This window comes from Cnephaeus nilssonii (genome assembly GCF_951640355.1).
Source record: "Cnephaeus nilssonii genome assembly, chromosome: 11".
In the NCBI taxonomy this organism is placed as follows: domain Eukaryota; kingdom Metazoa; phylum Chordata; class Mammalia; order Chiroptera; family Vespertilionidae; genus Cnephaeus; species Cnephaeus nilssonii.
The window spans coordinates 55,574,601-55,592,020 of record NC_137082.1 but is presented as its reverse complement, the minus strand read 5'-3'; the positions used below and the strand labels follow the sequence as shown (position 1 = coordinate 55,592,020).

At 37.7% G+C, this 17,420-nt stretch overlaps 1 protein-coding gene across 3 annotated transcripts in view; it reads left to right on the top strand.

Annotated features, from left to right (window-relative positions):
• The window catches only part of GREB1L (GREB1 like retinoic acid receptor coactivator), a 220,129-nt gene that overhangs the window by 124,505 nt on the left and 78,204 nt on the right, over window positions 1–17,420 (top strand). For all 3 annotated transcript variants that reach the window (XM_079784210.1, XM_079784211.1, XM_079784212.1), the window contains 2 exons: window positions 2,664–2,840; window positions 11,268–11,444. In XM_079784210.1, the coding sequence (XP_079640336.1) occupies window positions 2,664–2,840; window positions 11,268–11,444 (354 nt within the window). The remainder of the gene's footprint in view (window positions 1–2,663; window positions 2,841–11,267; window positions 11,445–17,420) is intronic.

The following is a 17,420-nucleotide window of genomic DNA, read 5'->3' as shown; positions in this document are numbered from 1 at the left end:
GTTTTAGCTCTGGATTATAACTGCTCTTAGGTTTTTCTTTAGCTAAGTTGAATAGTACACTTTTTATCTGTTTCCACATGGTAAACTTCCCATGTCTTATATCACTAAACTTTACTGGACTCATATGTAACCTTGGGCAAGTTCCCTAACCTTTTTGAGCTTCAATTTCTCCATCTATGAAAGGAGGTAGTAGTACCTACCTACAGTTGTTGAGAGGGTTAAATAACATAATTTAAATAGTGGTTAGCACTATACCTGACTTACGTTAAGTGCTCCATAAATTTTAGCTGCCATCAATATCATGATAATATCATCATCATTATTATCAATTTCCAATTTCCAGAGTTTAAAATAAACAGTGAGTCCTGTCCCTTATTGGGAGTGGGGCAGCAGAATTTTTTTTCAAGGGGTTTATGTATTCTTAGCCTCCAAAAATGTTTATAAATTGAGTAACTAATATGACTGAATATAAAAATGACTATTTTTCAAACAAATATAGATGATATTGTGAATGATAAAAAACAGATACATTGAAAATTATTAAAGAATTCACAAAAACTTTTTTAAATATATTTTTATTGATTCAGAGAGGAAGGGAGAGGAAGAGAAAGACTGAAACATCAATGATGAGAGAGATCATTGATTGGCTGCCTCCTGCACGCCCCCTACTGGGGACCAAGCCCGAAACCCAGGCATGTGACCTTGACCGGTATTGAACCTGGCACCCTTCAGTCTGCAGGCCGATGCTCTATCTACTGACCCAAACCAGCTAGGGCACACAAAAACATTTTGATATTATTTTTCTCAATTTCTAAACATTAAAAGTTAAAATTGAAAATTTTTAATGTTTAAAAGGGTGTCTACAAGCTTGAGATAGTTGAACCCCATTATCCTTATCAATTTAGTCTTTCTTCTGTTGACTTTTTTCAGTTTTATTATGTCTGCTTTTGTGGTTTGATGATCTATATAGTAGCTTTATATGCACCACAGCTTCATATAAAATTTGGATGTTGTTTTCTTTTCATTTCTCATATACTAACTGATGGCATCCAATTGTTTGTTGGCATTTGGTTAACATAATATTAATTGATGCTGGAAGAATTTAGCATGGTTCTTCTCCATGCTAAATTGATGTGATGATAGAGGTCGCCTCAGGTTTGTGTGTAAAGAGTCCATTCTCCCTCTCCCATAACTCGCTCAAATAGCACTTACCATACTTTCATTCAGCCTAATTTGGTTGCAGATGACAGAAACCCAACTCAGACTAGCTTAGGTAGAATGAAGAGGTTATTGGAAGAATTCCAAAGGAAAAGGTGTTATGACCAAACCATGGGAAAGGCAGGTACAGCTGAGCTTCAGGGATCCAAACTCTGCCAGAACATCCCCCCACCACCACACCCCCACCCTCTCCCTCCTATCTTTGCTGACAGACTTCTCTCACAGGGCAAGGGACAGAGTTGCACAGAGCTAACCAAGCCATGCTCTCTCTGGTTCCATGTTCAGAATTCTTAAGGAAAATGCTTTGATTGGCCTGGTGTATGTCAAGTGCCCATCCCTGGACTGATCAAGTATGTCTAGAAATGTGGGATGTTACAGTGGCCCAGCTTGGGTCATGTGCGAGCTCCAGATTAATCTGGAATGTCACAACTCTTCAGGGGAATCACATGATTAGAGTGCAGGGAGGATCATCTCCCTGAAGACTTGCACATCAGTGATTTGTAGCAGAAAATAGCAGTCCTCCTTAATATTGCTTTGTGATTGTTAGTTCCTTATACAGTCTTCCAATTAACTGTAATATGAGTTCTTTTTTTTAATCCTCACCCGAGGATATTTTTCCATTAATTTTTAGAGAGAGTGGAAGAGAGAGGAAAAGACAGAAATATTGACGTGAGGTAAACACATCAATTGTGTTGCCTCTACGTGCCCGAACTAGGGCCCCGGGCTGGGGAGGAGCCTGCAACTGAGATATGTGCCCTTGACTGGAATCGAACCCGGGATCCTTCAGTCTGCAGGCCGACGCTTTATCCAATGAGCCAAACCGGCTAGGGCCATAATGAGTTCTTAGAGGATAGAGGATAGTTATCTCTATCCCCAGGCCTAGTACAACATCAGTTGCAAATGATTTTTTAATAAATCATGAACTAATGAATTACTATAATATGTTATCTTGTCATATCTTGTCATTTCATGTCATAACTAGTGAAAATAACCTAACAGTTCTGAGTTCTAGTCCTGGCCAATTCGTTTATGAGTCCCCAAACTCGGAGCTTCAGTCTCCTCTATGTGAAATGGAGAGCATCTCTCTGTTCTTTGATTGTTCCTTTGAAAAAGTGAATTTGCATTGAAAGTTAAAATATTATATTATGTGCACATAAAATTACATACTTTTTTTTCAAAGTTTGCTGTATCTTTATCATATCCTTACTTATGGAAAAAAAAATATGAAAGTTGTCAGTGTTGGCTGTACAGTCAGAATATCTCCTAGTGTCTTTTCATCTCTATTCAGAGGGGCACATATAATAGATTTGTCTTCTCATTGGAGTACACAGACTTTAAATTATGTTCTTAATAGTGATTCCCACAGGTAAACTTTACCCTCCAAATGGGTCACAAAGCATTTTAACCTCCCTAAACATTTCTCTGTCTTTTTTTCTGGTTTTTAGGTTTTTGTCAAGCGGGAAAGGATTTGCGTTTGGTATCTCTGTGTATGGAACAAATCGACATCCCAGCAGGATTCCTTCTGGTAGGGGCAAAGTCTCCCAATCTTCCTGAACACATCCTAGTGTGTGCTGTAGACAAACGATTTCTACCGGATGATCATGGGAAAAATGCACTTTTAGGTGAGTATTTCACACCTATAAAATTCCTTCCAAGATGGAGTTAAAATACAAATTTATTTTAAATTATCACTGAATTTCTTAAAATTGCAGAATTAGTTGAGGAATATGGAGTTTGGCAAAAGTAGGTTTATAGTTGTGAGTATGCAAAATACACTTTATTCTTGTATTATTATTTATTATATTATTTTCCATCTGAGCAAATGTAAACTTACTTTTACCCCACCCTATATAGTTTAGTGCAAGTATGAAACATTTTTCCTATTAACTTCTTAAAAGTTTTTTTTTATTTTTTATTCATTCTCAAAACACCTGATGTCAGGTCCTCTCAATTATTCAGCTGTGGATTATCTACTTTGTAACTTACTTGTAGTTTTTCCATACCACCCATTATTTATAACTACCCTTGGTTGATGTGATTCTCATTTTATATTTAGTATTAGTTCATCCAAAAAAATATATCATCATCATATATAATAAAACCCTAATATGCAAATCAACCAAATGGTGGAATGACTGGTGGAACGATCGGTTGCTATGACGGGCACTGACCACCAGGGGGCAGACACCCAACACAGGAGCCAGAAGCTGGGCTCACAGCTGGCGAGCACAGTAGCAGTGGCAAGAGCCTCTCCCACCTCTGCTGCAGGAGGGTGGTAAGGAGCAAGGGGTCCTGGACTCTAGAGGGATGTCTGACTACCAGTGGACATCCCCTGAGGGGTCCCGGACTGTGAGAGGGCACAGGCCGGGCTGAGGGACCCCCCATTGTATGAATTTTGTGCACCGGGCCTCGAGTATATATATAAAATAATGCATACCTTTATCTCAGAATTGTTTTGCTTTCTGGTATGCTGTGCTTTACATCCATGTGACTATTTAGTAACTACCAAATTGTAATTCTTAATCCCTTCACCTTTTTTACTCAGCCCTACAACAACCACCCCTCTGCCCTCCTCCCACCCCAATCTGGCAAACCCTTAGTTTGTTCTCTGTATTTATCAGTCTGTTTCTGTTTTATTTATTTGGTCACTTTGTTCTTTAGATTCCACATATAAGTGAAATCATATGGTATTTGTCTTTGTCTGACTTATTTCACTTAGCACAATACCCTCTAGGTCCATCCATGCTGTCACAAATGGTAAGATTTCAGTCTTTTTTTTATGGCCAAGTGATACTCCATTGGACATATATACCACATCTTTTTTATCCAATCATCTGTTGATGAGTGCTTGGGTTGCTTCCATATCTTGGCTATTGTAAATAATGCTGCAGTAAACATAGAAGTGCACATATCTTTTTAAATTATTGTTTTGGATTTCTTCAGATATTTACCCAGAAGTGGAATTGCTGGGTCATACGGAAATGCCATTTTATTGTGTAGTTTATTTTTTGTTATTTTTTTATTTTGATTGTTGACGTTATTACAGATGTTCCCCATTCCCCCTTTGCTCCTTACACCTAAACCCTGTCCTTTTCTCCCTCTGGCCCTAACCACATTTTTGTCTGTGTTCATGGGCTATGTATATATGTTCTTTGACTATTTTCTTCACCTTTCATCCTGTCTGCCCCACCCACCTCCCCTCATACATTTGTCAGACTGTACCATGTATCCATGACTCTGGTTCTATTTTGTTCATTAGATTCCACATGTAAGTGAGATCATATGGTATTTGTCTTTCTCTGACTGGCTTATTTCGCTTAGCATTATAAATCTCAAGGTCCATCCATGCTGTCGCAAAACCTAAGAGTCCCTTTTTATAGCCACATAGTATTCTATTGTGTAAATGTACCACAGCTTTTTTATCCACTCATCTATCGATGAGTACTTGGGCTATTTCCAGATTTTGTCTATTGTAAATAGCTCTGCTATGAACATAGGGGTGCATATATTTTTTTCTGATATATATTCTTAGGATATATTTCCAGAAGTGGGACCACTGGGTCAAAAGCAGTTTTATTTTTAATTTTTTGAGGAAACTCCATACTGTTTTCCACAGTGGCTGCACACCAGTATACATTCCTACCAACAGTGCACTAGGGTTTCTTTTTCTCTACATCCTCTCCAGCACTTGTTTGTTTATTTACTGATAGTAGCCATTCTGGCAGATGTGAGGTGGTATGTCATTGTAGTTTTAATTAGGATCGCTTTGATGATTAGTGATGTTGAGCATTTTTTCATGTCTATTGGCTATCTGTATGTCCTCTTTGAAAGGTCCTTTGTTCATTTTTTAATTGGATTGTTTCTCTTCCTGGTGTTGAGTTGTATATGTTCTTCATATGTTTTGGAAATTAAACCCTTAATCAGATGTATCATTGGCGAATATGTTATCCCATACAGTGAATTCCCTTTTCACTTTGATGATGGTTTCTTTTGTTGTGCAGAAGCTTTTTAGTTTGATGTGGTTCCATTTGTTTATTTTTTCCTTTGTTTCCCTTGCCCTAGGTGATTCATCAGCAAAAATACTGCTATGAGAGATGTCTGAGATTTTTGAGATTTTACTGCCTATATCTTCTCCTAGGGTTTTTATGGTTTCATGACTTACATTTAAGTCATTTAAACATTTTTAGTTTATTTTGTGTCTGGTGTAAGTTGGTGGTCTAGTTTCATTTTTTGCATGTACCTGTCCAATTTTCCCAGCACCATTTATTGAAGAGACTATATTTACTTCATTGTATACTCTTGCCTCCTTTGTCAAATATTAATTGACCATAGAGGCATGGATTGATTTCTGGGATCTCTGTTCTGTTCCATTGATCTATATGCCTATTCTTTGCCAGTTCCAGGCTATTTTGATTACAGTGGTCTTGTAGTATAGTTTTGATATCTGGTATCCAACTGTGTTCTACTATCTCAAGATTGCTGAGGCTATTTGGGTCTTTTTTGGTTCCATATAAATTTTTTAAATACTTTTTCTAGATATGTGAAATATGCCATTAATATTTTAATAGGGATTGTACTGAATCTATAGATTGCTTTAGAATGGGTATTATAGTATGGGTATTATAATATTAATTCTTCCAGTCTATGAACATGGTATTTGCTTCCACTTATTTGTGTCTTCTTCAATTTCTTTCTTTAATGTCTTATAGGTTTTCAAGTACAGGTCTTTTACCTCCTTGTTAAAATTTATTCCTTGGTACCTTTTTCTGTTGTTGTTATTGCAATATTAAATGGGATTGCTTTCTTAGTTTCTCTTTCTGAAAGTTCATTATTTGTGTATAGATTTCTGGATATTGAGTTTATATCCTGCTACTTTCCCAAATTCATTTATTAGATCTAGTAGTTCTAGGGTGTAATATTTAGGGTTTTTTATATATAATATTATGTGATCTGTGAATAATGACAGTTTTACTTCCTCCTTTCCAATTTGGATCCCTCTTATTTCTTCTTTTCTGATCACTGTGGTAGAACTTCCAGTACTATGTTGAATAAGAGTGGTGAAAGCAGACATCCCTCTTTTATTCCTGATCTTAAGGGAGACACTTTTAGTTTTTGTCCATTAAGTATGATGTTGGCTATAGGTTTTTTACATATGGCTTTTATTATGTTGATATATGGTCCCTTTATTCCCACTTTGGTGAGAGTTTTTATCATAAATTAGTATTGGATTTTATCAAATGATTTTTTTCTGCATCAATTGATATGATCATGTGGTTTTTATCTTTCATTTTGTTTATGTGATGTATCACATTTATTGATTTGCAAATATTGTACCAGCCTTGCATCCCTGGAATAAATTCCACTTGATCATGGTATGTAATCTGTTTAATGTATTGCTGGAATTGATTAGTTAATATTTTCTTGAGAATTTCAGCATCACGGATATTGGCCTATAATTTTCTTTCTTTGTAGTGTCTTTGTCTAGTTTTGGAATTAGGATAAGTTTGGCTTTGTAAAATGAGCTTGAGAGTATTCCCTCCTCTTGAAATTTTTGGAATAGTTTGAGGAGGATAGGTTTTAGTTCTTCTTTGAATGTTTGGTAAAATTTGCCTGTGAAGCCAACCGGTCCAGGACTTTTGTTTGCTGTGAGCTTTGTTTTGTTTTTATTACTGCTTCAATTTCATTAGTTGTTATTGGTCTATTTAGGTTTTGTGATTCTTCCTGATTGAGTTTTAGAAGATTGTATGTTTCTAGGAATTTGCCTATTTCATCCAGGTTGTCCTATTTGTTGGCATGTAGTTATTCATACTATTTTCTTCCTTCCTTCCTTCCTTCCTTCCTTCCTTCCTTCCTTCCTTCCTTCCTTCCTTCCTTCCTTTCTTTCTTTCTTTCTTTCTTTCTTTCTTTCTTTCTTTCTTTCTTTCTTTCTTTCTTTCTTTCTTTTATTGATTTCAGAGAGGGAGAGAGAGAGAGAGAAACATCAATGATGAGAGAGAATCATTGATCCGCTGCCTCCTGCATGCCCCCTACTGGGGAGTCTGTGGAGAGTGGCTACAGCGTTTGGACAGGTTCAAGCTTTGGTCCAATGAGAGGGCATGGTCCTCTCGTGGCAAAGCCACGTGCAGGTCCCAGCTTGGAGGGCAAAGCCCTCCCAGCACAATTATAGCCAAAGGCTATGGTTATAAGCTTGACCTTATGGTCCGAACCTGTGGTCCCAGGTGGCTGAGTGATGTGGGCTACGGGAGGTGCAACAAGTGCTGCCAAAACAAAGCTTGATAGAGTTCTCAGGTGCATGTAATCAAGTAGATTCAAAACTCTCCAGAACATTGTAAACATCTTGACCATGCCCTTGCTTTGCCTCGTGTGATATGACTATAAAATAAAGACTCAGCTTGCAGGCTGTGGCACTGTCTCTCCATCCGAGAACAGTGTCCCACCTGGCCCCAACTGTATTATCTTGTCTGTTTTCTTTAATCCTTCACCGCCCCTCCTCAGGTTCACCACTGGCCATGCTGGATGCGGTTCAGAGGTTGAGCCCACAACCTGGGCATGTGCCCTTGACTGGAATCAAACCCGGGACTCTTCACTCCACAGGCTGATGCTCTAACCACTGAGCAAAACTGGCTAGGGCCATACTATTTTCTTACAATCCTTTATATTTCTGTGATGTCAGTTGTTACTATCGTCTTTCATTTCTGATTTTATTTATTTGGGTTCTCTCTCTCTCTCTCTCTGTTTCTTGGTAAGTCTGGTTAAAGTTTCATCAATCTTTTTTTTTTAAATCTTTTTTTATTGATTTTAGAGAGGAAGGGAGAGGGAGAGAGAGATAGAAACATCAATGATGAGAGCGAACCATTGATCGGCTGCCTCCTGCATGCCCCACACTGGGGAACAAGCCTGCAACCCGGGCATGTGCCCTTGACTGGAATTGAACCTGGGACCCTTCAGTCTGCAGGCCTACATTCTATCAACTGAGCCAACCAGCTAGGGCAAGTTTCATCAATCTTGTTTTATGTTTTCAAAGAACCAGCTCTTGGTTTCATTTGGAATTGTTTTTGTTTTTAGTTTTTGTCATTTATTTCTGCTCTGATCTTTATTATTTCCTTACTCTGAGCTTTCCCTGTTCTTTCTCTAGTTACGAAAGTTCCATTTTTAACTTTTTAAGGATCCTCCATACAGTTTTCCATAATGGCTGCACAGATTTGCAGTGTTCCCTTTGTTTGTTGATTCATTAATGATAGCTTTCCTGACAGGTGTGAGGTGACACCCCATTATGGTTTTAATTTGCATTTCTTGGATAATTATTGGTGTTGAGCATCTTTTCATATGTCTATTGGCCATCTGTATGCTTTCTTTGGAGAAGTGCTAGTCAGGTCCTCAGTCCATTTTTCAATGGGGTTGTTTGTTATTTGGGTGTTGAGTTATATGAGTTCTTTATAAATTTTCGATATTGACTCCTTATCAGATATATCATTGGCAAATACACTCTCCCATTCATCACGTTCTTTTTATTTTGTTGATGATTTTCTTTGCTGTGCAAAAACTTTTTTGTTTGATGTAGTCCCACAGGGCATACCAAGGCCATCTGCCATCTGCCTGGGGCTGTGGACCTTTGTGATGGGGTAGGGTCTCAGAGAGTCGTCAGGGTAGAGCTGGTCAAGTTCACCAGACTAATGCAGATTCAGATTTGGCTGTGTAGGGGGAAGGCTCAACATAGGAAAGATAGTGTTCATTCCATTAGCCTTCACCCTGATGCCACACAACTCAGTTTCTCCCCTGGTTTGACTGGAGTTCCTTGAGTGTTTTTAAGGAAAGAATGCAATACAAGTCTAGCTGGCGGCTACTGTAGGAGCCTCGGGCAGTATGTGAGTTGGGTGGGGTGCATCTTAGCATCTGTCAGGGTGGAGTAGTGGAGTTCACCAGCCTAATGCCGATTCAAATTTGGCCATGAATTAGGAGGGCCCAACATAGGAACAAAGGCAGCCATCTTTCTAGCCCTCACCCTGAAGCCACACACCTCAGTTTCTCCCTATATGTTTCTGGAGCCCTTCCCCCTCAGCCACTGTCCCTCTCCTAGAACCAGGGTTAGTGCCTGTGAACAAGAGTTTGTATACAGGCTCACCTGGGTTTCCAGCAGCCGTCCGTCTCGCTGGACAGACAAAATCTCCGCTGATTTTCACAATCAGATGTTATGTGGGCTCTTCTTTCCACACTAGTGTTCCAGGCTGGGGAGCTAGGCATGGAACTTAGACCCCTTGCCCTTCAGAGAGGAAACTCTGAAGTTGAAATATCCCTCCAGATTTTCAACCACCACACACATGTAGTGGGGCCCATCTGTTTTTGCATCCCTGCCTCTCTCTAGTGGCTGAGCATAGACCGATGAACTAGGAGGTCAAGGTTTGATTCCCGGTCAGGGCACACGCCCAGGTTGCGGGCTCAATCCCTGGAGTGGAGTGTGCAGGAGATAGCTGATCAATGATTCTCTTTCATTATTGATGTTTCTACTATCTCTCTCTCCCCCTATCCCTTCCTCTCTGAAATCTATTTCAAATTTCATAAATACAACATCTATACATACAAATAAGTAATTGGAAATAAATTCACTGATGAAGTGATACATTTTTTTAAAGCCCCCAAAACAATCTACTACATAATTAACAAATATAGATAAAGGAGAGAAGAGAAAGGCCCTGAGGATTAAAGACAGCCTATATAAGATAGGCTGTCTTTAAACTTTCAGTGACCTGCTTAGAGCAGGGGACACAGAAAGAAGAAGGAATGGAGAAGGCTCAGAGGATGAGAGGCCAAGCTTTGCTTTGTTGGAAATGATTTTTCAGTTCCCCTTAATACACAGAGGAAAAGGTGGACAGGAAGAGAGTGAGTACATAAGATAGGCTGTTAATTATGTAGTAGATTGTTAATTATGTAGTAGATTGTTTTGGGGGTTTTAAAAAAATGTATCACTTCATCAGTGAATTTATTTCCAATTACTTATTTGTATGTATAGATGTTGTATTTATGAAATTTGGAATGCCCTTCCTTATTTATATTTTTGTCCTTGTTCACTATATTATAGTACATGTGTTATGTCCTCATCAGTCACAACCAGAGGTACTCACTCTCTTCCTGTCCACCTTTTCCTCTGTGTATTAAGGGGAACTGAAAAATCATTTCCAACAAAGCAAAGCTTGGCCTCTCATCCTCTGGGCCTTCTCCATTTCTTCTTCTTTCTGTGTCCCCTGCTCTAAGCAGGTCACTGAAAGTTTTATTTTGTTTGATTGATCTGACTGAGAATTGTTTGGATGTTATATCTTAAAGAATCATAAGCTAGTTTGAGTAAAAAGAGAATGGGAATCTCAAGGAACTCATGCCAGGAAGTACAGCTAGATCTCAAACTGGAAAGTTGACCATGTCCTGAGTTTACACATCACTGCCCATGCTCTTCTATCTACAGACCAGCTTCCTCTTCACATTCTTGTTTGTTCTCTCCCACACCTTAGTTGACATGTGGTTGACATAGTCCCAACTTGGGTTCCAATTTCACGAAACCTCATAAATTCAGGGTCCATGACTCTCTGACTGACTCTTTGTAATTATTTCAAAATTTCAGGAGAGATGTATTGACTGTCCCATATTGAGTCAGATATTGGCCCACAGTCTAATTAGTCAATTCCACACAGTGGGCAGGGCAGAGAACCAGACCAGCAGGTTGTCTAAAGGAGTATGTGGGGAAGAAATAACAGACATCTCTAGGACCAAGCGCTTTCCTATTTTTTATGTCAATTATGTAGTCTGTCACATGTTATTATCTACTCTGTTTTCCTAACCATTGTCTTTTTAGAGCATTAAACATTTAAAAAATTATTTTCAGTCTTTCACTGTTATGAAATAACTGCTAAAATACTGTCCCTGTGTTTTTCCTTTAAATTATTTTTTTTAAATTAGGAAATTATTGAGTCAAAACCGCTTAATAATTGTGTGCTTCTTATATATAAAGGTATTGTAACAACATACAAGGCCACCAGTAACTTGGGTTTCCCTTCTTCCAGGGTTTTCTGGAAACTGTATTGGCTGTGGAGAAAGAGGATTTCGGTATTTCACGGAATTTTCCAACCACATTAACTTGAAGCTCACCACCCAGCCAAAGAAGCAGAAGCACTTAAAGTACTACCTAGTCAGAAGCTCCCAGGGTGTTCTGTCGAAGGGACCTCTTATCTGCTGGAAAGGTAGCATCCACTTCTGGGAGGGAAAGGGAAGGGAAGGGAATGAGGACGTTGCCATAATGACAAGTGGCCCATTCAGAATTCAGGTGTGTTATAGATAAACATCCAAGTTCAGAATGCTATCCAAAACCCCAAAGCCCTCTGGCAGGTTATTTGATTTGCTTTTGATTTTTTTTAGAGCCTATTCAAGTTTAGGAAAGTGCATGTCTTTATGTATTTGTCTCTTGGGAGGGTGGAGTATAGCTCTTTGAGGGGATGGGGTTATGGACTCTTTCTAGCTCTTCTGTCATTTGGAGAGGACCTCAAAGTGTCAGTTTCCTGATTACATGCTCTTTCTACTTTACTTAATAGGTTCTTGGGTAATTTTCAAGCACCTATATTTTCCTGTTTTAATTAGAACTATGCATACTTTAGAATAAATAATGGTCTCTTCATAATACCTGGGAAAATGCACTGTTCAGTTGACAAAGTTTTATTTATTTTTAGTTAGGAAGAACTTAACTAACATATTTATAGAAATTAACCCAGTTGAAACTTCACATCTTCATGTGTTTGATGGAATTTAACACAAGTTCTAATAATTATTCTAATGCAGTGGAATATCTAATCCTTATTCTTTTGATCAGTTTCTTATATGCTGAGATTTTTTTCTGTTATTTATATTACTATTTTATAGACAATATGATAATTGTTTATAATGTTTCTATTTGTTGTCTGTGCAATATTTTGACCTGACCATGAAAAAATAACATAATAAATCCAAATTACAACTGCAGATTTGCCTCTGAGTCTTTCACCATATTTGCTCGTGGTTTGCATTTGAATTGACATTGTGTAACTCCTTTGGGAATGGCTATATGTTCCAAACCAGATGTGGGCTTAACTTATGACTACTAAATCATAAGTATAGTGTATTATAAATAACTCTTTATTCTAATAAAATTTAAATAATTTTCCTATAGAAAAATTGTTTTAATTTTGCTCTAATAAAAGAGCAAAAATAAGATAGGTATTGTCTCCCCCTTTTTTTAGTCCTCATCTGAGGACATGCTTATTAATTTTAGAGAGAGGGAAATGAAGAGAGAGAGAGAGAGAAAAACATCGTTGTGAGAAAGAAACATCAATTGGTTGCCTTCCTGTACACTGCATGGGGATAGAATCTGCAACCTAGGTATGTCCCCTGACCAGGAATCAAACCCGCAACCTTCGTTGTACAGGATGATGCTCCCACCAACTGAGCCACACTGACCAGGGCGCCTCCTGGCCTTTTAGCTGCCTTTTAAAGCTTTTGTTTTGGTTGCATAAAATATTTTTAACTTCTTATTTCGTGGTCAGTGACACCTCATCTTTCTGGGAAAGAATGTCTGTGAAATAGTTTGTGATACAGATGGGTGACTTCTGAAGTCTCACATTTATAGCAGTTGCTGGAATTGGAATTTTATATGTCTATATATACATATACTAACATATAATGTCCGTTTACAAATATTCATATATGCACATAATGTGGAAATAGCCTCTTAGGTGAAATACTAGTATACTAGCTCTTTAAGGAAGATCATAGCGTAGAAGGAGATAGAAAACTGCCTCCAACCCTTGCTTGTATCTGATAAACTTGGAAACGCTGTAAAGGAACCTCTATAATTAGCTTTGTCACTTACAGCCATTTGTTATTTTTAATTAAATTTATTGGGGTGACATTGGTTAATAGTATCATATAGGTTTCAAGTATACGTTTCTACGGTACAAAATCTGTATATTGCATTGTGTGCACACCACCCAAAGTCAAACCATCTCCCGTCACCATAGATTTGGCCCCGTTTACTCACCACCAGTACGGTAACCACCATACTGTTGTCTGTGTCTATAAGTTTCAGTTTTATATCCCACATCTGAGTGAAATCAAATGGTCCTTAGATTTTTCTAACTGACTTACTTTGCTTAGCATAATATTCTTGAGGTCTATCCACGCTATTGCAAATAACAGTATTTCATCTTTTCTTATGACTTAGTAGTATTCCATTGTATACATGTACCACATCTTTATACAATCCTCTCTCTGAGGATACTTTGGTTTTCTCCATGTCTTGGCCACTGTGAATAATGCTGCAATGAACATAGGGGTGCATATATCTTTGCAAATAAATGCTTTTGGGTTTTTCTGGTAGATACCCAGAAGGATTGCTGGGTCATATAGTAACTCTATTCTTAATTTTTTGAGGAACCACCATACTGTTTTCCATAGTGGCTGTACCAGTTTACATTCCCACCAGTAGTGAATGAGGGTTCCATTTTCTCCACAATCTCTCCAACACTTGTTATTACCTACCTTATTAATAATAGCCATTCTAATAGGTGTGAGATGGTATCTCATTGTAGTTTTGATTTGCATTTCCCTAATAGCTAGTGAAATTGAACATCTTTTCATATATTTATTGGCCATTTGTATGTCTTCTTGGGAGAGGTGTCTGTCCATTTTTTAAGTAGATTGTTTATTTGCTCATTTTTAATTATTGTTTGTTTGGTGTTGAGTTGTATGAATTCTTTATATATTTTGGGTATTAACCCCTTGTCAGAGCTATTGTTTGCAAATAGCATCTGCCATATGGTTGGTTGAATGGGAAACGATATTGAAGCATCTAAAGGTGAGCAAATGGAAATTAACAGGGGAGGCAAGAAGGCAGAAAGGCTGAGATGTGCCAGGGAGCCGTGCGGCCAGGAGCTCATAGGGGGGCTCAGCCTGGAGAAGGGAGGAAATTGGATGTGACTGGTGATGCTCCCTTCAGCCAGGAGGAGCAGAGAAAAAGAACAAAAACAGCCCAAAATCAGCAGGAGAAAGGAATTAATAAAATTTAGAGCAGAATTGAATGAAATGATGAACAAAAAGACTATACAAAAGATTAATACAACAAAGAGCTGGTTCTTTGAAAAGATTAATAAAATTAGCGAACCCCTGGCTAGACTCACTAAGGAAAAAAGATAAAAAGACTCATATAAATCAGAAAGGAAAGAGGAGAAGTTACGACAGATATCACAGATATACAAAGGATCATACTAGCATACTGTGAAAGATCATGTGCCACCAAATTCAATAACCTGGAAGAAATGGATAAGTTCCCAGAAATATATAACTTTCCTAGACTGAATCATGAAGAATTGGAAAATCTAAATAGACCAATCAACAGTGAGGAAGTTGAAACAACCATAAAAAATCTCCCAAAAAATAAAAGTCCAAGACCAGGTGGTTTCACTAGTGAATTCCAACAACCATTCAAAAAAGATTTGATACCTATCTTTCTCAAACTCTTCCAAAAAAAATTTAAAAAGAGGCATACTTTCTAACATATTTTTTGAGGCCAATGTAACCCTGATACCAAAACCTGGCAAGGATAACACAAAAAAAGAAAACTACAGACCAATATCTCTGATGAATACAGGTGCAAAAATCCTAAACAAAATACTAGCAAATAGAATACAATAATACATTTAAGAAATAATACATCACAATCAAGTGGGGTTCATTCCGGGGGCACAAGGATGGTTCAACATACACAAATCAATCAACGGAATACATCACATTAACAAAACAAAAGATAAAAATCACATGATTTTATCAATAGATGCAGAAAAAACATTTGATAAGATACAACATCCATTTATGATTAAAACATTCAAGAAGATGGTATAGAAGGAAAGTACTCAACATAATAAAGACCATATGTGACAAAACTTCAGCCAATATCATACTTAATGGGAAAAACTGAAAGCTTTTCCTAAAAATGTCAGGAATAAGACAACGATGCCTACTCTCACCACTCTTATTCAACACTAAAGGCCCGATGCACAAAATTCGTGCATGGGTAGGGTTCCTAGGCCGGGCTGGCAATCAGGGCCTAACTGTGGTGCGACTGGCGGGGCAACTGGCGTGGCGATGGGGGGGCCCCCTGCTGGCACCCACCTTGGCTGGCCTGGGGCCTCCTGGCTGGGGGCAGCTCCTGCATTGAGCGTCTGCCCCCTGGTGGTCAGTGTGCATCATAGCGACTAGTTGTTCCACTGGTCGTTCTGCCATTCGGTCGATTTGCATATTAGGCTTTTATTATATAGGATAGTTCTGGAAGTCTGAGCCAAAGCACTCAGGCAAGAGAAAGAAATAAAAGGCATCCAAATTGGTAATGAACAAATAAAAGTATCATTCTTTGCAAAGACGTGATTCTGTATCTAAAAAACCCTAAAGACTTCACCAAAAAACTATAGAAACAATAAATATAGTAAAGTTGAAGGATACAAAAATCAATGTACAAAATTCCACTGCTTTCCTATATGCTAACAATGAAACCTCAGAAAAAAAAGAAATAAAAAAAACAATTCCTTTTGCAATAGCAACCAAAAGAATAAAATACCTAGTAATAAACTTAATAAAGGAGGTGAATGACCTATCTACTTAGAACTACAAAGCATTATTAAAGGAGATTGGGGGGAAAAACAAAATGGAAAAATATTCCATGTTTATGGCTTGGAAGAATCAACATAAAATGGCCATATTACCCAAAGCCGTGGTCGGCAAACTGCGCCTCACGAGCCACATGCGGCTCTTTGGCCCCATGAGTGTGGCTCTTCCACAAAATACCACGGCCTGGGCGAGTCTATTTTGAAGAAGTGGCGTTAGAAGAAGTTTAAGTTTAAAAATGTTGGCTCTCAAAAGAAATGTCAATCGTTGTACTGTTGATATTTGGCTCTGTTGACTAATGAGTTTACCGTCCACTGACCCAAAACAATATTCAGATTTAATACAATCCCCATCAAAATCCCAAAGTCAGTGTTTAAAGAATTAGAAAAAAACACCTCAAATTTGTATGAAACCACAAAAGACCCCAAATAGCCAAAACAATCCTGAGAAAAAAGAGCAAAGCCAGAGATATCATGCTACCTGACTTCAAATTATACTACAGAGTTAATATAATCAAAACAGCATGGTACTGGCAGAAAAACAAACACACAGACCAATGGAACAGAATCGAGAGCCCAGAAATAAAACCACATATTTATGGGCAAATAATTTTTTACTAAGGAGCCAAAATTGGTGCTGGGAAAATTGGAAAGACATATGCAAAAGAATGGCACTAAACTACACTTTGTCCCATGTACCAAAATTAATTTAAAATGATTCAAATACTTAAATATAAGACCTGAAACAATAAATTTTATAGATGAAAACATAGGTACTAAACTTATGGACCTTGGTCGTAGAGAACATTTCATTAATTTGACCCCAAAGTCAAGGGAAATAAAGGCAAAATTAAATGAATGGGACTATGACAAACTAAATAGCTTCTTCACATGCTACCTTAAGACTAATATGATAAAACATATAGTATAACTTTGTTGGAAGTTACAGTCCAGAACATTGTCATAACATTTGCTATCTAACTGAACCAGTACAAGGTATTACTAAAATATATCAGAGACCCATATTAGCTTAATTAAAATGAAGCTTGGTGTTTCATATCAGTAATCAACTTGAATATTGTCTACCTATTTCCTTTAATAAGAACTGAGAATAGTAATTTAACATTTCTAATTTTTTCTTGCACTCTTGAACATAAGTTAAGGTTAAAGGTAGCCTAGCTGGACTCCAGGTTACTGTTCTACATTTAAATCAATCCTGGGCAGCAGATTAATTGTTATTTGAAAGCTTATTAGATTTTTATAAACTATTGATACTTTAACCTCAGTCTTACCCATAAAATTAGTATGACTATATTGGTTATGAGTAATTTTTCCCCTGGGAACTAGTCTGTGGGTTAAAAGTTCTGGTCATTCTTTGTGACCATTTCTTGGTTTTCTAAACATGACATCTGGCCCTAGGAAGACAAATTGTGTTCACCATGTTGAACATTATGTTGGAGTCAGGACTAAAGCCAGGGGACCTCAAATAAGGAAAGTGGTTGCCATTTAAGGAGCAGCCATTTATTTTAGAGA